Consider the following 24,980-nt stretch of genomic DNA (forward strand, 5'->3'; position numbering starts at 1 on the left):
TTATAGGTTTAAATCAGTGTTATTAATTTTTTTTTTTATTTTGCATCAATGTAGAGTCTTTTGCGATTTTAATTAATTCAAACAAGGATAAGTATGCTTTCATGTATTAATGTTAATCCATGATTTGGATTAAGTGCACATTTTGCTTACTGTATTACTGAGTTTTTACTGCATGATTTTGGGTTGTTTGTTGCATGTTTTTTTTGTTTTTTACTGCACAAAAATCCAGTCTCAAGTTATGACCTATACTTTCTGGCAAACTGGAATAGAAAAGATGTTGACAACTGAACATAGTTAAGCAAAGCTCTACAAAATATAGATAATTTTTTTTTTTTGGATCCCGCAACTATGTTACATGCTGATACTCAGTAATTCTGATCTCTGACATCGCAATCATCTTCTCTCAGACTTCTACCTGTCATTTCTTTTTTATGTCCTCTGTTCACATCTAAGATCTTCTCTGTCTATGTTTATTTTCCAGGCATTACTTAGGATTAGCAGGGACCAACGTTTCTCTTCCATTCGCATGATGTTACCATACATCAACCTTTTTTTTTTACTAATTTTATTCAGCCTCTACTTTCTTACTTATTTCTTCATTTAAAACCTTTTGCAACTAAGATATGCCACAGCTTCTTCTCCTAAAATCCATCTTCGAATCTAATTAATACTTAAAGATTCTCATTGCTATGCATCACTTACTTTAAAAATAATATTACACAAAAAAAAAAGTTTGGTTTCAACTCTTCCAGTTTTCAAAATTTTTCCTGTTACCATATGGTAACGCTAGGCGCATTCACTGCTGTGAATTGTAAATAATTTGTTGTTTGATCTACATATATCTGCTGCTTTATTTGTATATTCTATTTCAAATATTTGCTTTATTCTCCACTTGATTTGTGAAATTCATAAAAATAAATGAAATATATCCAGTTAAAAAGAAGGGTAAAAATAAAAACATTCTTGCTTTAAATTTTCCATTTTATTTATGTTTCAAAAAAATTAATCACCTTATTTATAAAAACCCATATTCTTAAAATTAATCACCATTTGGTTGACCTAGTATGGTCTGGCTTAAAACAGGAAATGTATAACTCGACATTACATGTATTGCACATTGTGATTCCTAAGGAATTATGGTTCTTTCCAGCACATCTCTTCCTTTTCTTGCCTTCACTATAGATTACAAAATGGGTCCCTCCATACCTTATGTTGTACGGCACTCTTTAAGTCGAAGCCTCAACTGATCTTTACGGTCTTCCACTGCACTTTTTTCCTGTTCCATATTTAGCCAAATATATTTTAACCAACTCTCTTGTGTAATCTATCTGGTAAACATTGTTGTTTTTAGTATAAATATTGTTACTGTTTTGAAGAGCCAGATCTAGAAGCCAAGTAAAAATTGGCCACCACAATTTCTTGCCATGTATATTGATTCGGTAGCAAGCAATGTTTTGGTCCATTTGGTCAGTACCTTCCATGGGCTTGTTGTACAAGCTCATAGCTTTGGTCTGAAAAACATTCGGTCTTTTCTTTTCACTTGGAAAATATCTTTTGGCATTTTTCCTCCAACTGCTCCTAAATTCGTTGATAGTGTGTTAATAACTGCATTGTATTTCCATCGGCAATAAAGCAAGCCACTATTTTTGTCCAAAGCTGTTCCATAGGTCCATCTAGGTTGTTTGAACAAACTTGAGTTTGTTAAACTGTTCCTCATCAATGTGCTTGTAGTTTGCCATCTTATAACTGCAAGAATAAACAAAAGTTCCTTGAACGCCTAGCGTTGCTGTACAGTAACAGCGATACTTACAACTCTCTAGAAAAGGCCTAATCAAATCAAACACGATAAAATTAAATCATCACTTAGGAAAACGTTAAACAATCTATTGTTGAAAATATTTTGAGCAAATTAGAACTTAACTATTATTTATTAACTTACTTGCCCAGAGAGATAGGTAGTGTGGCGATCTCAGAATAACACGTAAACAATATTAGGTTTCACAAGAATGCAATAGACAAATGAATCATAAAGTTAATACTAAGTTTAAGAGGAAGATTCGTAGCACCCTATCATGAAATTTTTGACCCTAAAAGACTTATGACGTAGTAGAAATTAATTTGTAATCATCCTAGTTTTGTTACTTACTATACGGTAACGCATGGCGCTAATGGATTAAGACAAGCTTGGCATCTTTCTAACATAACCTTGATGGCCAAACGGCAATGAATACTTATTAATATTTCGTAAATTTCAATAATCTTTCTTTGTAAAGAATTAAGGTCATTTTTTTAATTAGCCCTGCATAGACTGTTTAGTTAATGTCACCCCACAAGAAAAAATCCAATGATTTCAGATTTAAAGAACGTGACAAACATATATTGAGTGCCATTCTGGCATGGCTACTAATAGTACAAGAGCTGGGAAGAAAAAAAGGCAGTTATCTCACCCCAATTTTTGATTACCTTAATGAAAACTATGTATAATTAATATTCAAAATTGATGAGTCTGCCAAGTATAGGTAGGGGGATAAAAAATGGTGGCTGTTTCAAAACCTTAAAAAACACTAATTTTGCATTCGGAGCTCTATATCTTAAAAACTACCAACAACACTAGAAAACCTAAGAGCACATTATTTAAAGAAGAGTAAATTTGCTGAATTATTGGCCTTAAAAGAGCTATTTACGTCCAATAGTTCTCGAGATATAGCTTTTTAAAAAGCAAAATTTCTTAAAAATATACTGTAAGATTAGTAGTTAGTTAATTTATTTTGAAAAATCTATATTTCAGGAACTATGTGATGTACAGATGTCTATTAGCACTCAAATTAAAGCTAGTTAATGGACTATAAAGAAGTTTATGACCTTTACCTTCGTAGGAATAGTAGTTTTCATGATATTTGCTAAAATTAATTGATTTATAGTTGTTCGGACAATAAGTTTGATTCATGAAAAACTTCATATCAAAAACTATTGGACGTACAGATGTCTGCCAGCGCTCAAATTAAAGCTAGTTAAATTTACAACAAAATAGTTAATTATGTTTATCTTTGTAGGAGTAGTAGTTTTTATGATATTTGACAAAAAAGAAAGTCACGAAATGTTAATTTCTAGTTGTTCGTATAAAATGTTGGATTTTTGAAAAAACATATTTCTAGATCCATAAGACGCCAACACTCAAAATAAAGGAAATTTAACTTACTATAAAGTAGATTATAGACACTTATCTTCGTAGGGATAGTAATTTTTATGATACTCACATATGAATATAAATTTGGCAAATAAAAATTTGTCCGAACAACTATAAATCAATTTATATTAGCAAATTTCATGAAAACTATTACTCCTACGAAGATAAACATTATAAACTACTTTATAGCTCATTAAACTAGCTTTAATTTGAGTGCTAATAGACATCAGTACGTCAAATGGTTTTTGAGATATAGATTTTTCAAAATAAATTCAATAACTACTGATCTTTCAGTACGTCCCATACAAGATTTTTATGAAATGTTGCTTTTTAAAAAGCTATATCTCGAGAACTATTTAACGTAAATAACTCTATTAGGGCTCATATTTTAGCAAATTTGCTCATCTTTAAATGACGTTTTCCTGAGTTGTTCCTACTTTTTAAGATACAGTGCTCCGAATGAAAAATTAATTTTTTTCATCATTTTGAAACAGCCACCATTTTTTATTCCCCCTACCTATACTTGGCAGACTCATCAATTTTGACTATTAATTATACATAGTTTTCATCAAAATCATAAATTGGGGTGAAATAACTGCCTTTTTCTCCTCTTGGGCTCTTGTACTATAAGAAAGAAAGATGAAAGAAAGAAAGCCTAGCCTGTCTTAATTTTCAAGTTAATCACTTTGAACAACATTTAGTATGAATTTTAATATTTACACTTTTACAATAAATCAGTTAGAACACATATTAATTTATTATAACCTAACCAATTGATAACAATGGCAATATTTAGACCTGAATATCTCCAAAGTAAAGTTACTTGTCTCGGGTTTTGTTTGTTTGTGACATCCATAAGTGCAACACACATATTCTTCTATTATTGTACTTCTCTTGCTATTCTTCTTTTGTTATTATACCCTCCCTGATTAACAACAGTTTTTAGTTAAAAAAAACTTAACTCTGAAACATTCTGTATAACTACAATTATTTTATCTTACCTAAATTTTAATGACCACAACAGATTTAAGATTGATAAATATACACAGTATGAAATCTACGTATTGATACATATTTTTTCTTTTTTTCAGGTGACAGTATGAATAAAATATTAAATGATAATTGGGAAGAAGTGCTGAGAGAAATGAAACCCAGTTTTGAAGAAGCCCTCTCTCAAATATTCAGAGACTATGTGAACCGATTGTACCAAAGAGTATCATTAGAAGAACTTTACCCGATGAGTGTCAAAGTCTGATAGTAATAAGTTTAAAATATCTATGATATTGACCTAAAGAGGGATCTCAAATTGAGAAAGAAACACTTGTAGTCCTTTGGAACATTATCGCTAGTGTAGAAATAGGACCTGTAGTAAGGCCTTTCACTCTATCATGAAAGAATCTCTTGTACAAATTTTAATTCAAGACAGGTATATGGATCTTGTAATACCTAAAGGTTTATGAAAACAATTTTTTGAATTTTACAAACATCTCCTATATTATACTGTAAATTTATGAGTTAAATCTTGATGGTACACTCTACTAGAGGTGGATTGTTATTTCGTTTACAAGGCCACCAACTAAGAGTATGTCAGAGCAGAAAAAAGTTGTAGAAGAAAATGAGAAGAGGAAACATGAACAATATACATAGAAAGAATATTTACTGATACCCAGTCATGATAGAAAAAATATCAGTAAACAAAAGAAAAACATTTTTGTGTAAGATATATGGAATTTAAGTGTTCTAAGAACTAAATAATTTGGCATGTCCTAAGTGAGCCGGTGTTATATATTTTTATTGTTCCTTCTTACTGAATTGTTATAAAATAATTTATTTAAGAAAATCTGTACAACTTTGAGAGAAAAACTATAGAATGTGAAATGATACTTTAAAAATGCATACAGTTCATTTGTAGAATACTGCCATAAATTATTGATAAGAAAACTTCTTTTATTTTCTAAAAAAGGGCTAAAGCATATCTCTGTCATTTTTCACTTTTTGTTTCTACGGAAACAGGAATTGTTAATTTTATCCGGCAGAATTAAGGCTGATTTATATTAGAACGGGAGGTGAGAGAATCGGTTTAGCTAAAAAAGTCAAATTGCTTCTTATCTTTTGATTGTCACTTGAAAATCAACTCTTCCAACCATCTTGATCACAATGTTATTTAAACTATTTCTTTCCAGAGTTGAGTTTACGTATTAATAATGTTTATGTATTTTTTGGTATATTATTTTTAAAGTTTTTGTCTTAATTAATATCTAGAGCAGTGTAAAATCCGTGAAATAATTTAGAAATGGGTCATTCCACATTAACTTAATGCATTTTAGCCCTAACCATATCAAATTTTGCTAAGGTGTTGTAATGTAGATATCCAAGTCTCAGGGATTTTTCTACTTCAACCAAAAGGATTCCGCCATTTTCTACTTCAATAAAAGGTTGGAACCACTAGTCTAGAATTTAAAAATAGTATAAAAAACGTTCAAAGACAGTTTCTGTTTAAGTAAATGTTTAGGAAACTTAACCCTTAAGCACTCTGCACCATTTTGTTGGCTACCAGCAACTCGAAACCAGTTTTTCACGAAAACGTAATGAAAACTAAAATTGTCGAGTTAAAATATGTACAATCCAGAAACATGAAATCTAACCTTGGACAGAAAAGGGTTAATAGACTTTTACAATGAATTTTCCAAGTATGAAACTACTAGTAATAATTGTTCTAGATGTGGGACAAGAAAACAATTAATTAAAATCAGCTATTTTACGCTCGACATTATAATTCATTCATCATATACTCAGTAAATTTTATTTAATCAATAATTTTATACACCAATAATTAATAGAAAAAATAAATTATAATATAATAAACGGGAAAATTGTATAAATTCCTTATTTTTCACAGCAGTAACAGTAATCAGACACTATGGTGCAGGTACTGGTGTCCCATAGCTCACCTGCTCTGTTGCCACTCTTTTCATTTGTTCATTAATTAATCCTGGACAATTGAAATCATAAATTACATCTACATACAACTCATTAGGCAGCTTTAAAGATTGATTAACCGTTCTAACATGATCAGCCTTTTAATGTTTTTCTAATGCATATTCCTATTTTCAGTTATCTTGAGGAGGTAATAATGGACGACTTATGTAAGTTTTGTTGCAGATCAGAGAGGTTTTTATAAAAAAAATAACAAAGAGCACATATTGCACTAATGGACATTTTAACTAAAGCCTAGCTGTCCCATGGTCTGAAGCAGTGTTGCCATCAACAGTGAAGTTTTGTTCATAATTATAAATACAAAGTCTTTAGATTACAAATAATTAATTTTAATTACAAATCAAATCTTAGGAAGGAAAATTTATTATTATTATTTGATTGGGAATTAATAATGTTTATCTGCAATTTAAATAATTTGTAAATATAATCATGAATAAAACAGTTAATGGCAACATTGCTTCAGACCTAGCATGGGCGTAGGCCAGGGGGGGCACGGCTCCCCCTTGATTACTGGGACCCAAGAAAAAAAAAAGAAATAGTGAACTTATTTGATAGATGGATTTTTTCTGGAAACATTCTATAATTATGAAGGTAATGGCGGGGAAAGTTGGTGGCGTCCAAAAAATCAGAGTGCAAAAATGCCTTAAATTTTCATTGTGCCAGTCCTTCATAAATCTTGTTGTTAACGACTTAAATTCAGTCGTTTCATTTTAAATAATTTATTGTGATTATAGATAATAAAAATTTAAAAAGAATTGATTGAATTTTATGAAGTAGAAATAAAATGGCGTGGTTATTTCTCCAAATGCGGAATTAGATATCTTTCTTTTAAGAATGGAATATATGTATATATACACATATATTATGGCTGAGGCCTGCCCCCCTCTTCCTTGATGAAATCCTACCTACGCCTATGAGACCTGGGTGGGACATTTGGCTGTTGCCCTTGTTCAGGGTTTGTTCCATTATAGTGTCCATTAGAGCAACACATACTCTTTATTCATTTGTTAAAAAAAAACCTTCCTGATCCACACGCTTCTGATGCTTCCAAATAATGAGCATCATAATATTGCGGTTTTTCTTGAATAGTGGCATATCTTACAAGAAAAAGTGTATATTTCATTTTATGTTTGAACTATTCCATAAATTTTACCCTATACAGAAGTTAATTTGTAATAACTCTAATAGCTTTATAATATGTCAAATTCTAAATAAAGTCAGAACTTTATGTTTTTAGTCAGATGTGCTACTATTCAGCAGCAATATCTTACTACAGTGATGTTTGTTCAAATAACTTTATCTTAATATAACCTGACTATATTTCTACTTTTTTTTCAACAAATATATTTAACTAAATGAAAATTATGTGAAGATTAATGGAAAAGTTTGCAATGATAAATTAAATTAACTGTAAATTATTGAATATTCAATTTTTTTTTAACAGTACAAAGCCTTAACCAAAGTTTAGAATGTTTATTTTACCTTCATATGAATTGTGTATTTTTTATTGTTTTTGCAAACAAAAAAATCTTTTAAAGTTGTTGGTACAATCTAAGGTTTAAATCAGACTATAAGTAGTTTCTGCTATTGTTGGTTATTTTCAATAACCAGTTTTGGTTGGTCTAAATGTTGTCATATAGAAAAAAAAAATTTTTAAGTTTGGTAAGATTATATAAGGGTTTAATTCATCAGATATAGATACTTTTGGCTGCGATTTGAACAAATACTGTGTTATCCCTTTCCCTTGTCGAGGTGGTTATGTTCGATTAAATGGTTCTAATTCCGATTGAAGATGTGAGGTACTCTTTACCAGAAGGCTATGACAAAGCATGTTTATACAGATCAGGAGATGAATAGACAGGATGAGTCTTACAGGAGTTAGACCATATATCCTCGAAGGATGGAAACTCCACTCCATAGAGAACGAACCTCTAGCAGCCTTAGAAAAGGAAGACAAGGTATAAGAAGGAAGAAAGAAACAGAGAAGGCAGAGTAAAATAACAGTCCAATACATATTTCCTAACATAGCACTAGAATGTACTGATCCACTTTGTATATTATTACTCACAGCCTCCTAAGGAGAATTCCCTGAAGGGTAAAATCCCACTTTAATCCATCAAGTTGCACTAAGTCAACTCTGCGGGCTCTTAAGATAATTGGTTCTAGTGGATCAGAAGATTCAGTTGTAATATTTATTGCATCTAATAATACATTTATGTACATTACAATATATTATATGGTTGTTACAGGTGTTACATTAAAATATACACAAGAAATAGTGCAAATATTATTTGCCTAATGACAGTAGTAGTTCATGTGTGAGCTGTAGTTTGGGTCAAGTCTAGCCATTAGCGGTTTAGGTGGCTGTATTAGTTATAGTATAGACCAGGAGATAGCGGTGTCGTAACACCCTTAAATCATCTGATTTACTAAGAAATATACATCATTTTTTACTTAAAAAATACTTTTCCTCTAAGATATATATGTTTAGGCAACTTTTCTTTTTGGCCATTATTAACAACTATTATATAATTGCTATTAGGTAAGAAAAAGAATTCTTGAATTATGGCTATAGTGTTCAAGGATTCCATAATTTTTGCTTATAAGGATAAAAATGTGTCTTCTTGTGTATTTTATTCATCTCCTTAACAATTGATTTCGGTCTCATAACCTTCCTCAGGTTAGTTCACGTGTTGAACTTGCAATAGCCTTCCTTTCTCACAAGAACTAAAAGGAAGGAATTAAGAGACATGGTTTTATTCTTAAAAAAAAAAAAAAAAACTACCATTCGTTATTAACTATGAAATAATAAGAATATAGAAGCTGTTTGATTTTAATTTAAACATTTGATAATTAGCATACGGCAGTTCCAATTCAGCTTAAATTTGTATGGACATATTTCTGGTTGATAAATGTTTTCATAAGTCCCAAATGATCATTTTTTGTTGATAAATATATCTAATAATACATATATCGATCGTTCAAATTTCATTTAGAGAAATATTAAAATAATTTTAAGAGAAATTTTAAATTTTTATGAAGATGAGTTAACGAGAGATGAGAAATCTTAATTTTCTAAAAAGTAATTAATTATGTTGAGAAAATTAAATGGCCAACCTAAAGAAAAAAGGAGGGTAAGTGATTTTTTTGGACACTACGAAAATAAACTTCCTAGCCATTTTAACTAATATATCTTATTATAGGTGAGGACCTTCTACATCACAAAAGACAGAGATGTATCAACAGAATTCTTTATCAATCAATCAGCTATATCTATCTGTTTTTGTCCCTCAGAGGAATACCAGAATGGAGAACTTCCCAGGCCTTAAAAGCTTCAAGGAAGAACACAAATTTTTTAATGCATTTTTACTAATTTTAAACAGCAATGTAGCATTATAAATATCTAATATTTGGTAATATTATCAATAAAATAAATTTATGGAGATGTTCTGAGAAAACCCAAATAAATATAGATTTCCTCTTCAACTTGCAAAGTTTCTGGCTATCCACTTTCCTAATAGGGTAGGTGTTCCATAAGCAGCATTTATAATATATTTATATTAAATACTGTATCCTATATTTCTATCAGTTCATTATAAAAATTGACCTAATAAAGAATGTATTATATATCTATCTAAATCTGAGACTATATCCAACAGACCCTCCTGCCACGGTATGCTGATGGAAATTGATTAGAATTAACATTGGAAATCCTTTCTTAAGGTGTTGCGTTTACCAATCTACTCATTTAAAATAATTAGGTGCCATGCAGGATATTCAAGTTATCAACTATGTTTAAGAGCTCAAAATCACTAAGTTTACTATTAATAGATGAGGCATATTTTAATTTATGAGAGCCCTTTGCAATGAATACTTAAACAATAATGATTGTTATGAATTAATACTGGTATATATGAAATGAAATTGAGGCTAAAATTGTTATTCTACTAACTTTACTATTGAATTTAGTTGCCACAGAAATTTCAGGCTTATCTGGGCGTAGGGGCTAGCTTCTGTTTAGCTGTAGTCTCTGTTTTCTTCAGCTTGGCCAATTTGGCCCACTGTTTTTGATATCTTCTCTTCTTCCTGGGCTGTACTCTCTCTGATCTGCTACCCTGTGACTGTCCTATAACCACTGAGCGAATCCTCCGTTACCTCTGCACTCTTGAATATCCTTTTTCTGTCTTTCTGCCTTTTTTCCTTTTTGTCTACCTCCAAACAGCTTATTTTTGGCCACTCAACCTTCTTGGATTTCTTTCAAGCCATTTCATTGGGTGATTACCTTTTCGAGGAGAATAGCATTCTTTGAAGTTTAAGATTCTTTCATCTTTTCTATTTATTGCTTCTTTGCTTTTAAAACTCAAAGTGAAGTGCACTGAGTACAAGTCGGGTGCACCATAAGATGTTATTAGCTCAGGACTGCTTACCTAGCTTTGTCGGTGTCCAGCTGACAGTTAACCTGAAAGCTGTACCCAGAAGTCTTTGCAAAAGTATCAGTACCCTTAATTTGGCAATGAGTAATTATTAATACTTCGGATATATATTAAACTAACTAAACTAAACTTCTTTTCAACCCAATGTTTACTATGAGAACATAAGATGATTTTAACGAAAAAACCTGATAACTTGAGAGGAAATTATCCATTGAATTATATTTGTAAAATGGTTACTTCCTGATTGAAGAGATGACTATTTTATCAGATCATTTTTAATTTATAATCGGGACTGGATTAAATAGGCCTTTATGATGTTTTTTGCATAACTAATTGTAATAAACAATATACCACTACACTCTGGACACTTCTATTGCAACAAGTTATGGTTAGTATATTTCAAGTATTCATGGATTTTAGGAATATATTTATTGAATACAACTATACAAAAAAAAATGTATGTCGAAGTAGGAAATTGAAAAAATAAATGGAAGGAAAGCTATTGCTAAATTCAGTGCTCTGGAGTTGAAATATTTATACGAAAGTGAAGAAATTAATATATAAGACCCTGGTAGAAAGCATAATGCTCTATAGCTCAGAAACGTGCCCGATTGAAAATCATAAGGAAAAAGACTCCTGGCTGTGAAGAAAGATTGTAGGAGGAAGTCAGCTGGAGTACTAAAAACATAGTGAGTCAGAAATGAAAGGATGAAGTAAGAATGTGCTGGAAGTAATGGAGGAAAGAAGATTGAAATGGTACTGCCATATTAAAAAGATGGACAGGGAAGGACTTCTCGAAACAGCATTTAAGAAGGAGCCCAAGAGTAGGAGGGGAAGACCTCATGCCAGGTGGAGATGTGCCTGAGAGTATAGCTGGCCAAGGAGTGCCGTAAGAAGGGCAAAGTGGAGGAGCTCACTGAGGGAAACTTTAATTTATGACGAAAATAACTTTATGAAAAATAAAAAAATTATTCTTAGTTTATGTGAAATAATGTAGTTCAAAAATAAGAAAATTCACAGATAATTGATTTATTTCAATGAATTTTTAAAATATTCAATAATTATCACAAGAATAAGCACAGGTTATTATAATTGATAGTAATTATTTCATAGAATAACTCTTTAATTTATATAATAGTGGCCAGGTCTGCTTTGCATATTCCTCAATTCTGATATCCACAAGGCCTGAGGTAGTGATGAACTAAATTTATAATTTGTAGTCGCAGTTGCAACTTAAAAAACACAACTTCATCAGATGAAGTTTTTTAAGTTCTTATTAGAGAAGCAGTTGTCACTCAAAACAGGTATCACAGTGATATGAGTAAATTTGTAGTAGGGAACAGTTTATGTTCTAAACAGGATTACTTGGTGTTACTATTTTTTTCTATTGATATCTAGGAATGATATTGACATCTTACACAATACAAATTAAATATGCGGTCCAAGTATCCTCAATACAGAACAATACTTCATTCTTGAAAAAAAAATAATACTTACTGAATAAAAAATCAGTAGTTATGCTTGCATCACTCTACTATCACTTACCATACAGTATAAATTAATTTTGTACATAAAAACTGACCTATATATCAGTGTTTCCTAAAGTATGCACCGCAAAATATTCAATTATTAAAAAAAGAAATTACTGCTATGGAAAATAAAAATTAATGAGGAGTGTATCAGTGATTGTTTTCCCTTGTTGCACTAGTTTGTAATTTCCAATAAAATTAGTTTGTCTTGCAATATAAAATCCATTTTTGTTGATCACTTATCAAAGCTTATAAAAAAGTTCGAAATATACTTTGAAGTAGTTAATGATAGATTTACCAAGGCTCTATCAGAATTTATTTCTTTAAAGAAGAATCTCTTATTGACTTGTCTTGCGATAATACTTTAAAGTTAAAATTTGGTAGCATGGAGCTTTCTGATTTTTGGATATCAGTAAAAGAGGAATGTCCACAGCTTAGTGGTGAAGCTCTACGAATATTAATTCCATTTGCAACATCCTATTTGTGCGAAGCTGGGTTTTCAACGTTCGCGGTAATAAAAAGTAAATATTGCTCGAAAATGAACGTTGAACAAGAAATGAGGATTGTCATATCCAATTTTATTCCGAGATTTGAGAAGTTGTATAGTGAACCTGATGTTCATCCATCCATCCCATTAATAATTTTTATATGAATGGAATATGGTCCGGGTGCGGTAAAAAAAAACTCAAATAGTAGAGTTATACTATTTTATTGACCCTATTATTATACTATTTATTTTTTCATTTAATTTATTTATTTAATTTTTTTTTTTTTTTAATTTGTATATTCACTATCCTTCCAGTTTCATTTGTATTCATGTATCTATCTTTTAATTTATATTCATGTGTTATCTTCTTAAGTGTACTTATAATAATTACTTTATTATTAATTTCCTATTATATTTTACACTTTTCTGTATCCCCGCTCATTTAGTATATTTTGTTTCTTAATTACTTACACACATTGTATCCCATTATTTTATACTTTACTGTTCACCTAATTATATTATATATATAAATACTTTTATTTAATGTATTTTGTTTACTTTAAAATTTTTTTTTTTCGTTATTTTGGCATAACTGTCGTCCCCACTCCTCCCAATACCAACGGTCACTTTATTTTTGACTGCCGTCAAAACAGGTATACATTCTGTCTCATCATTTGATTGGTGTTTTTTTCTTTTTACATCTCTTTATTTGTATTTTCTTTAATATTTCTTCTCTTATCTATCTGTTACTATTACCCTTTTCATTTACAATTTACAACCTTTAATTTTTCTTATTATATCTTACTTTTTTACATTTTATACCCCTGTTATTTTACAGTTATGTTTTTTTTCCTTTTGTAACAATGTGTTTGTATCTTTTTTTAGCCCTGACGAAGCCCTGCAACATGGGGTGAAACGTTTTTTGGCTCAATAAAATAGTATAATTCTACTATTTGAGTTTTTTTTTACCGCACCCGGACCATATTCCATTCATCTATTCACACGGTCAATCAACAATCTTCCAATAATTTTTATAATGTTAATCATCAATGGGTGTTCAATAAATTGTTTGTGAAATTAAAATTCATGTTTAATTTATTTTTCTACTAACCTAACCACATGCTGGTTATCCAGTTAATATGGATATTACCGAAACAATTGAAATTAGATATTTTATATTAGCCAAAGGAAAATAGTAAGTATCTGTTTTTAAAGCCAAAGGAAAATAGTAAGTATCTGTTTTTAAAGCCAAAGGAAAATAGTAAGTATCTGTTTTTAATTTTTTGCTGTTAAATGGGTAATCGCTTTTAAAAAAAAAGAAATATTCCCAATTTTTCAAGAAAGTCAAAAATTTAGAAAAAATCTGATGTTTTTAGAGTGCTGCAGAAAAAAAATCGATTATTTAGGGATCCACAAACTGAAAAAGATTGGGAACCTCTGCTGTATATGATTATTGTTGTAACAACTATGAGAACACAAAAAAAAAATTTTTAAATTTAGTATATTTATGGCTTTTTTATCTCTCATTACCTTCTACAACTTAATATGTTAGATATCAAATTTTACCATTAATACTCCCCAATGTATTTTATACATCTACATAGCTTATCTTATTTTGTTTTCAATTTGGGAAATAATTCTCCTTTAGCAATCATAAAATTTTTTCCCTCACATATGGTAATATAATAGTTTATAATTTTTGATTTATTATTATTATTGGCACGTCAGACCGTGGCCGTCTAAGGCCGAGGCCTTAGATGTCCATCACCTGTTTCATGACGTGGTTTTCATAGGGTGGGTTCATCACTCCCACGCCTATTTTTTTAGTGTCACCCATTGGCTAACGGGCCTCACAAATGTCCGGGGAGAGATTGTGAGTGAAAATTGAATAATCATATGCTTGAAGAATTCTGGACAGGGCTGGGGACTCGAACTCACAACCTTTGGATTGGCAGACAGGCACGTTACCACGCTGCTACAGTAACCCCTCTAGATTTTTTAGTTGGTCCCCTAAATCTTTAAGCCTCAAAAATGGTCAGTATGTATGTGCGGTTGAACAGCTTAACTCGAAAACAAAAAGTCATGAAACTGAAATTAAAAATTTAGTATGGCTATATGCTTGGCTTGTGACGCCACTTTTGGGATAAAATGGACTGAGATGAAGTACTTAATAGAATTGATTTCACACGTTTTTTCCTATTTTCTCAAAAATAGCTTTAACAATTCTGAAGTAACTAAGTATGTCATTGTAGAACTTGATGATCTTTAATACCACCATGGTCTTATCTTTTCTGAAATAGTTTAACATGGTTTAAATGCCGAATTTTTATAAAACATTTTTAAATTTTCTTATAAATAGCTCTAACAATTCTGAATTAACTAAGTATGTCATTGAATAACTTGATCTTTAATGTCAGCAAGGTCTTGTCCTTATTGAAATGGTCGAATTTTCAAAAAATTCGGTGATTTGGTTAGAATCAGGCTCGACAACTGTATTTTTACTCAATTAAAGGTACTCACTATATGAGGCTAGGTGGACCCTGGAGGACTCCAGAAACCAAACAATTATAGTGTTATCTGCCACAGCTGGATTCGAAACCTGGCCCCTTGGAGTTTGCAGCACAGTGCCTTACCATTGAGCTACCCCCTAATCCCTAGTTATTATATAATTATTTTTCTTAATTTCAGTAAAGTTGACAAGATGACTAACTCAATAAAATCATTCTTAGTATTTGCATTACTGATTCTATTAAAAATAAATTTTAATTAATGGGTTCTCTTATCCCTGTTGAACAGATCTACTACCTTGGACTATATCTGAACAAACGACTAACCTGGAATCCTCACACAAGACAGGAAACTGCATGTTGATTCCAACTAATACAGCACTTATTGGACAAACAGCCTAAGCTTCCAATACATTACTACAAAATATTGATCTACATGACTATAAATCTGGATGTACTGAATTGAGCTTTGAGGCTCCACTAAAACTTCGAATTGCTCTTGTATCCCATCCTTACAATCCAAAATATTTTATAAACTCTAAATGTTCCTAACTATATAACAAATAAAATCATCCATAAAGACCTTAATATTTCATATGTAACCGATCTAGCCCTTTCCATTATACTTCCTAACCAACTAGTTTCTTTAACCTTGCTTCCTCTTCCATTCCTGACAATCCTCTGAGGTGCCTGAAAAGAAGATGGCCTCAAGACCTTCTAATGTAGAAATAGTATTAGAGTGCTACCAATGGGTAGTTTCTCTAGATGCCTTTATCACTCCATTATGATCTTAGATTACATTTACAGGATGTATTTTTATGTAAATATTATCAAATAAAGAAAAAAAATTAATGGTTCACAGCCAAATTTAATAAACTGTTAATTCTGTCATAATTTTAAGATGAGAAATATTATTAAAAGTACTTTTCGGAAAACTGTTAAAATTGGAGTTACGTCTATCTGTCAACTAAAAGGCTCATCTAAAAAATTAATACATGAAAGTATTGCAACAGTGAATAATTTATAGTCATCTTTTCTATTAAACTTAAAGTGTAATTTGTTTAATAGATCTCTTCTTTGTAGAGCTAGGCTGTTAACACTTTACATAATGTGGTTATTTGGTTAAAACGTTCATTCCTGTTAAAAACTAGATGTACATTCATGTCCGCAATACTCCCCATCACTAAATATTTCATATGTGGGTAAATGAAAGTATGTAATAGGAATCAGATAAGAAACTAGATATAATTGGGTAAAGTGAACATAATTTTAAGATTCCAAACGAGATACATAAGAATGAATGAAAAAAATTCAAATATACTATTTTATTTATAATGTATATAAAATTACACATTGGTAGAACACTTTTACAATATTTTAAAAAACAAAATATCTTAAGCGTTTACAATGAAAAGAAAAAAAAATAGTTTCTAATAATATAATGGAACTTATGATACATAGGAATAGAAAAATATAATAATTTTTAAGATTAAAACAAAAAATTATACGTTAACACAATGTCAAACAAATTATAAAACATTCTCAAAAAATGACTATAGTTATTGCAACTGTATAGTACAAAAATAATTTTGTACTCACGAATCCTATCGATAAAATAGAAATTATTTATTAATGTATATAAAATCAATTTGAAAAGAAAACAAGTACATACGATATATATTTTCAAACAATACAATAAAAATAATAAGAATAAGCATAAAAAGATGGTGGAAGATACTTATTGCTAATAGTGATGTGGTAAACATGAAAATTTCGATAACGGATTGCAGTGTAGCGGCTACTAAGTGATTACGTGTAATAGTCACAACCCTTATTGATTACTAAAACCACTTATTATTGGAACACGTAACAACTTGGTAGCTGTTACTCTGTAGTCTGTTATTGAGATTTCATAGTTCAGCCCAACGCAAATCGCTAAGGTAAAAAAATAACTTGTTTTAATTAATTAAAACTATTACATAATGGTCTTTGGCAGAAAAGACACACAAATTAAAATTATAAAACAACCAATATTATTTAAGATACTTTCATTATACGTATTATAAATTATATTAGACGAAACTGTACATATATTTACAATCAGTACTACAAAATAAACTGATTTAGTTTTTCAGTTTTTTTTTTCTTTTTCATTCGCCCAGTATTTATGCCACAATCACAAACATCTCTGCCCTCATCAATACATTTTTTTCTATTACATTTATATAAAATGTATTTGGTGAGTACAATAATCATGAACTTGCTTTACAAAATGTAAATCATTTGAAAATCAGTATATTTGAATTTAATCACTTTTAAGAGTAACCGGGGGAAATTCTTGGTCATCAGTAAGTTTAAAGTTCTCGTTCTCTGGCTTCTCTACAGCGGCAGCAATCTCCCTCTTTTTCTCCGATTCTGAAAAACATCTTTCTAATGTCACTAAACTATTTCAATATCGATAAATAAACACTTGGCCAGGAGAAAATCGGTGAAGAAATAAGAAGTTTTCATGTTAAAATAGTGTTCGTACTTAATAAATAAATTAATAATAAAATAAAATAATTTGAATATTAACGATCAGATAATCCTTCTGAAATTCATAAACTTATGACTCAGTGTGTAATAAGGTTTGAGATTTTAAAGAGTTGCACAGATATAATAAAACACAGGCTTTATAACCTGAACTATATATACATAGTCGTCTCTCTCTCTGTTTAAATACTTAATTTAAAAAAAAAAGTTTTAACAAATTAATACCTACCAGGTACAGCAGCATTCATACTTAACCATTTCACTAGTTCTCAGCCCTGCTCGGCTAGATACTCTAATACTCCAATTATTTTAAGAATTATTGGAAGAATATTTTTGTTTAAAAAAATACCACAAGAATAAATTATTAAAGGAAGATGGTACGGTCAGCAGTAGACAAAATAGTAAAAATAAATATTAATTAGCAACCAACATTTTCCCCCACTAAATAAAAACAAGATACAAACATTGTACGATATGACTGTAAGGATGTACATAAAAAGTTTTGTGAAAAAAGAAAAAAGGAACGACACATTATTGTCAAGCTGTGGTGGCTTGGGAGCATATATAATGAAAAGGTATTGTTAAGGGATGTCACTTTTTAACTTGTGTGTGGAGTGGTGGAAAGAGCTCTAGCACCTCCCTTTATTAACCTTGGATTGTCTCAAACTGTATTCAGTTTTTCCACCAGCTACGATCATTCAGGGCTCTGCAGCCTTTAAGGATTTTTATACTACTTCAATTTTGTTTTTTTATTATCAAATTTATTTTTTGAAGTATATAAATTTATTTATATAGGAAAAATATAGTTGATCATATTACGTAGATTGTAGGAAGATAGTTAATAAAGGTATCAAAATATTAAAAGAAAGCTATTCATTATTAACCATGCTTCGCCCCACTTTGCGGAGCTGTCAGATTGAAAGAAAACTGACAACTGAAGTGACACATAAGGAGTTTTCTTCTACTATTTTGAAACCTTTATTGACCGCCATTCGGACCTTCTTCCAACAATAAATTTATTTACTTATGTATTCTTTTATTTTATACACTTCTAATAACATTTTTTAAATGTTCAAAAGATTTTTTTTTATTTAAATTTTTTTTTACAATTGTTTTGGATTATTTAACGGTGTCTAAATGTTTTATAGAAAATGTGGATATATACAATAGCTTTCTAGAGCTCTTATTCAGTAATTCTGTTAAAAAAAAAAAAAAAAAAAAAAAATGCAAAACATTCATGTTTCAGCTGAATGCATACTTAGTTTCAGTGGCATATACGAGTGACCACAATAGTTGTCATGGTTTAAAAAAAAACAGAATTTAAACTTTATTAATGGGCTAAATAATGTATTGAGCCGCCCATAGCTCAGTGGTTAAGACACAGTCTTACCAATTTGATGTCTATTGGCGGTGCCGGTTCAAATCCGGCCTGGGACGTTCACTTTTTTCATTGAGTGGAGGTCCCACAAAATGGAGAACTTTGACCCCCAACCATGGTTAGGCAGTATAGGACTCCAATGGGAGTCTTGGCCAAAAAAAAAAAAAAATAATAATATATTTTGTACATTATATAATAATTATTTAAATTAAAAGAAAATATAAAAAAATGTGCATTGAACTAATCTTCCAAGGAAGCCCAGCGGTCAAAGTGTTAGTAGAAGTTGTAACAAACATGGTTTAATTGAAAAGAGGAAAAAGTGAGGAAATAACCGAAGTATAAATACGTTATAGCTCAAAACTAGTTTGATTAAACCATTAAACCAATATGTCAATGTAAAACTTGATGATCTTTATTGAAATTGTTCAACAATACTTAAATTTTCAAAAATCTTTCTCTACAGTATGTTTAATTTTTATGATTTGACAAAAAAAAAATAGTAATAATAAATAACCAGTTTTTATTGTCAAGACTAATAAAGAATGGATAAATACAAAATATTAAAGAATAACTAAAGGAGAAAAAATTGATACAAACAATTCAAACGGGAAAAATGGAGACAACCCGAACATTATTGATTGCATTACCGCCTTGTTATCTTTTATTAAACTGTTGTATTCTTGGCGGGAACAAAATATATATTGAAACGTATTTGTTAACCGCCAATCCCCCCACTCCCCTATCCTATTGTGTTCATTATTTTCCTATTTCCTTGATTTTTATTTATTTATTATTAATTTTTCAATAATTGTCCAATACCTTTTTTTAATTCTTGTTTATTTATACTTTTTCACTGTATTTCATTATATTTTCTTCAATTTCCTTTGTTTATTTTAATATAAATTTCCCCAAATTTAGCCACACCTTAGTTTATTTTTTATTTCATATTATCTATTCTCTCACTTTGTCATATTATTTTAGTTGTTTATATCCAGTTTTAGCCCTCATGAAAGTGGGGCGAAACGTTAGCTCACAATAAATATTTAAAATTACTACTTGAGTTCTCTTGACTGCACCGGACCATCTTTATTTTATATATTACACACGGTTTATCAACAATTTCTCAAAATATATATATTCTTTATTACCACCTCGAGAAATCCTTAAATAATAATTTTTATAGCAATATAAAAATAAAAAATTTTTAATTAAAGATTTTTATTTTTTCAAATAACATAAAAATAGCAATAACTTCAACAGGACCCATGTATATTTTTTTATAAATAAAATTCTAGTTAAATTATGAATGTAGCTAATCATCGAGTTAATCTTAATTCTGGAAAATTGGAAGTCGTTAAAAAGCTTTAATAAAGAGTAAACAATATAAACTCCTCTACCATTTTCAACTTTAATCAGAAAAGATTTACTAGAAAAATTTAATTTAATAAATAAACTAGAATTGTTAAATTTATTGAAAATATTAATAAGTAACAATTCTAAGGAGAGCGATAAAAATAGTATAAGTCACAAAGTAGCCAAAATAGGCAAAGTGTTTTATATGTAGAAGAATATTTTGAAATTTTAACTTAAAATACTTCTATTATCCGTCCTAGACAGATCTTTTATCTACTCTGAAAAGAAAAAAAAATGTTTTGGTCGAGTTCAGCATGTACAAAAATTAGTCTATTTCAGCAATATTCTGATACATTACTTTTCCAACTCTCCATAAAGGACCGCAACATGGTCAATCAAATTGATAGTAAAACTGATAACGGTAGTTCAAATTGTAAGGTCAAGGCAGATGGAGTATGGAGAATATTTTAAATGATCAGGATTCATAATTTTTTAACGAAATCCATTTGTCTTCTTAACCTAACAATCAAAACAACCATTTCTGTTTTACTGTCAATCTGATTGACAGTGTATGGCTCTATGGAATATACACTCAGGCAAACAAAGAAATGAACACCTTAGTTGTTTTGTGATATAACTTAATAGTACTACTATTTTGATACATATTTCAATTTTTTTTTTTATACAGTAAAACATCTAAAAAAAGTTGAAGGATGAAGGAGTTACATTTTCTGAATTGACAAAATTTATAATTTATTGAAAATTACCATTTTTCAAACAAATTCTATATGAGGTATTGCCTCTTTATAATTTATAACAGGAAATACCTCATAATGAATTCATTTATAAAGTGGCAATTTTCAATAAATAATAAATTTTGTCAATTCAGAAAATGCAACTCCTTCATCCTTTAACTTTTTTCTAATATAAAACATTGTCTGTATATATAAAAAAAAAAATTGAAATGTTCATCAAAATGAAGCTAAGAGAGAGGCACAGTATCCTCAAAACGTCAAGGAGGAGAGTAAATAAATTAATTAAAAACATTCTTATTCTTAATTTATTGACCATAGGACGATTATAATTTTTAAAAAATTTGTCCAGATTGTAGGTCATAATGCTAATCTGGAAGAACAATGACAGCTGTAAAGTTGATTTTATTATGTCGGCAGGCTCAAAAATACATTTACAAGATGTTTGTAATTTGACATTATAGTACTAAACTATTCACTAAGGAAGAAATTTAATGAGTGCAATTATGTCGATTTAAAAACATCTACTACATCCACTTGTGAGCCCACCAACACAATAAAGTCAGTTTCACAAAATTTTACAATTGCGTCATAGCTCTTCCCGGGGCAGTGATATGATGAAAAAATTTTGTTAATATATAATTTGAATTCTTCTTAGAGACTGGTTTGTTCATCAACGATAATAAAAAATATCAGTCTCAACCTGTTTATTTTCTTATTATTCTACTCCTTCGTTTCGGCCTTTCCTTCCGATCATTCTCAAGAATAACTTTCTAAACATCACAGCTACAATGTTCTCAACAGAATTGCTGGCTATTCTGTCTTTATCATATTATATTTTAGTTTATCAACCTATTTCTTATCAAACTGTTCACTTTTTCTAATATTATTATATTTACACTTTCTAATATAAACTTATAACTCTCTTTATCAACAAAACATAGTATATTGGAGGAAGATAGTCCGGGTTGCGGTCAATAAAGGTGTCGAAATAGTAAAAGAAAACTATTTATGGTTAACCAACATTTTGCCCCACATTGCAGGGTTTCGTTGGAGCTAAAAGAGAAAACAAGATACAAACATTTTAGAGTAAACAGAACATTAAAAATAAAAAAACATTTCAAAACAATTGTTAAGTTTATTAAGTATGTAGAAATACTAAAATTAATAAAATATTAATAATAACAATATGAGGATATATACATGTTGGTAGACTGGAGACAAGTTGTTAATAATTATAACCAGGTGTGATATAAATTCTCAATATAGATCTAGACACATAAATTGTAGGAGACTTCTCATTAAAACTAGTTTTAAAGAGGTTTATTAAAGATTAAAGATAAAGAGGTAGATGTATAAGGTACAACAGCTAAGTGGTGTAGATATGGTATAGTAATATGAAAAAGGTGATACTAAAAAATTGGATAAAAATGAACAATAACCATGACTTTATATTTAATGTTCTGTTAATTCTAAAATTTTTGTATCTTGTTTTCTCTTTTAGCCCGGATGAAGTTCTGCAAAGTGAGACAAAACGTTGGTAAACAATAAATAGTTTTCTTGGCTATTGTTCATTTTAATCCAATTTTTTAGTATCCCCTTTTACATATTACTATACCTCACCTATACAATATCTACTCCACTTAATCTACCTTATACATTTGCCTCTCTACGATATTTAAAACCAGTTTTAAAGAGTAGTCTCCTACAATTTATGTGTAAAGATCTAAAATGTTGGTTAACAATTAATAGTTTTCTTTTACTATTTCGACACCTTTATTGACCGCAACCCGGACTATCTTCCTCCAATATACTATGTTTTGTTGATAAAGAGAGTTATAAGTTTATATTAGAAAGTGTAAATGTAATAATATTAGAAAAAGTGAACAGTTAGATAAGAAATAGGTTGCTAAACTAAAATATAATATGATAAAGACAGAATAGCCTGCAATTCTGTTGAGAACATTGTAGCTGTGATGTTTAGAAAGTTATTCTTGAGAATGATCAGAAGAAAGGGCCGAAACGTAGGAGTGGAATAACAAGAAAATAAACAAGTTGAGACTTCATGGATATTTTTTATCATTCATAAACAAACCAGTCTCTGAGAAAAATTCAAATAATAGATTAATACAATTTTTCCATCATATCGCTGCTCTGGGAAGAGCAATGACGCAATTGTAAAATTTTGTGAAACTGACTTTATTGAGTTGGCGGGCTCACAAGTGTTTATAAATTGACATAATTGCACTCATTAAATTTCATCCTTAGACAAATTACAAACATCTAGTGTAAGTGTATTTTTAAGCCTGCCGACATAATAAAGTCAATTATACAAAGTTTACAGCTGTCATTGTTCTTCCAGAACAGCATTACAATTGATAAAATTCATTAAGTTATTTCACAAAAAATTAGGTGGTCTACGTTTTTGGCACCTTAATATATTTATATATACAATAAATTAAATTATTATAAACCTAATAAATAACAGAAGGATTATCTGTTATAGACCAGGCAACTACAATAATAATAATTGATACACGTATAATAATGATTATTATAAATTAGGTCTTACACGCACTGGTATATTCTGTACCTGACATAGTGCCCGGAGGGTTTCCCTTGAGAATGCCAGCATAAGTACTAACAGAGCCTTAACACACAAATACAAAACAGAACACCTTAGCCTTGCATATTCATTATCATATAGTCATGCTGACAACATGCATAAAACTTATCAGATCCACACTTAAAATAATATTCAATTTTCATATACAACATTACAGTCTTTCTATCTAAAAATTACAACTATATTCTAAAATAACAAAAAAAAAAACCACATGAAATAAAAAAAACATGCATCAAATACAAATAGAAAAATTTCGCTTAGAAGAAAAAAATTAATTTAACCTTTTAATACTTCCACAAAAACATAATGCACTACAGTTCAAAAATTTGATTCCACAAAGTAATGGGATCTAAATAATTTTGAAATTATCTACTCATTCCTTTAAGAACTTCTACACAAGCAAGGATTGTTTAGGTTCAATTTGATTATCGATATATTTATATATTCTTAACTAATACTCGAATGTATATGTATATGTATATACAAGGCTATGTTAAGAAAAACCTGCGCCCGTGATGAAAACAGAACAAGCGCACCCTACCCCACCCAATTCCTTGAGAAAAATTTCTTTAAATACATTGTAATCTTGGTAATCCAAACTAATGCAGGTGGTGTTCGGATAAAAGAAAGTATCAAGAAAAATGGATTAAAAAAAAATTCAACAATAAGAATGTACATAATTATTTTTATTTATTTAATCTTTTTTATATTATTTGGAAATCTGACAGTTTGAAGTTTTAAAAAATTAATCTTTTTTTTGGAGTTGTTTAATCAAGTGCTAAGAGTCTCACTACAACACAAGTTACTAGCAATATTATAGGCGGTTAAACTTTTGTTTTCTTTGGCATGAAATAATTGCTTTTGATGATTTAATTTGTTTAAATTATAAGATTCTTTATTTAAAAGTGAAAAAAAAGCTTTTTATATCTAAAACGTGATATAAAAAAAGAAAGAGTTGACCAACAAAATTTTAATTATACATATTTCTATTATTACTTAAATTAGTTTTACAGAATCAAATATATTTTATACAATAGATATTATGTATTTCTAATTTCATAGAAATTAGAATACCCGTTATTGAAAATGTGTTAAAATTTCCCCTTTCAATTTTCATGGTGATTACAATAACTTGCCTATGAACGAGGAGAAGATGGTTGGGGGTGCGGTCAATGATAAACACAAATAAGTTGGATTAA

At 29.6% G+C, this 24,980-nt stretch overlaps 2 protein-coding genes across 6 annotated transcripts in view; one reads left to right on the forward strand and one right to left on the reverse strand.

The window, feature by feature from the left end:
* LOC106681533 (protein takeout) overlaps positions 1-7,304 on the forward strand; it is a 15,296-nt gene extending 7,992 nt beyond the window's left edge. Inside the window, exon 7 of the mRNA XM_067044785.1 lies at positions 4,279-7,304. Within this exon, the coding sequence (XP_066900886.1) occupies positions 4,279-4,442 (164 nt within the window). The 3' untranslated portion in view covers positions 4,443-7,304. The remainder of the gene's footprint in view (positions 1-4,278) is intronic.
* A 9,246-nt stretch (positions 7,305-16,550) lies between these two features.
* Positions 16,551-24,980, reverse strand: part of Atg18a (Autophagy-related 18a) — a 73,256-nt gene continuing 64,826 nt past the window's right edge. Inside the window, exons 12-13 of one of the 5 annotated variants that reach the window (XM_067044782.1) lie at positions 23,734-23,805; positions 16,551-17,555 (exon numbers count right to left, since the gene is read on the reverse strand). In XM_067044782.1, coding sequence (XP_066900883.1) covers positions 17,446-17,555; positions 23,734-23,805 — 182 coding nt within the window. In that variant the 3' untranslated portion in view covers positions 16,551-17,445. Of the gene's footprint in view, positions 17,556-23,727; positions 23,806-24,980 lie in introns of all 5 variants that reach the window. The other 4 variants (XM_014421900.3, XM_014421897.2, XM_014421898.2 and 1 more) reach the window with 4 other exon arrangements.

This window comes from Halyomorpha halys, unplaced genomic scaffold (assembly GCF_000696795.3).
Source record: "Halyomorpha halys isolate HHAL.00 unplaced genomic scaffold, Hhal_1.1 Scaffold346.1, whole genome shotgun sequence".
NCBI lineage: Eukaryota > Metazoa > Arthropoda > Insecta > Hemiptera > Pentatomidae > Halyomorpha > Halyomorpha halys.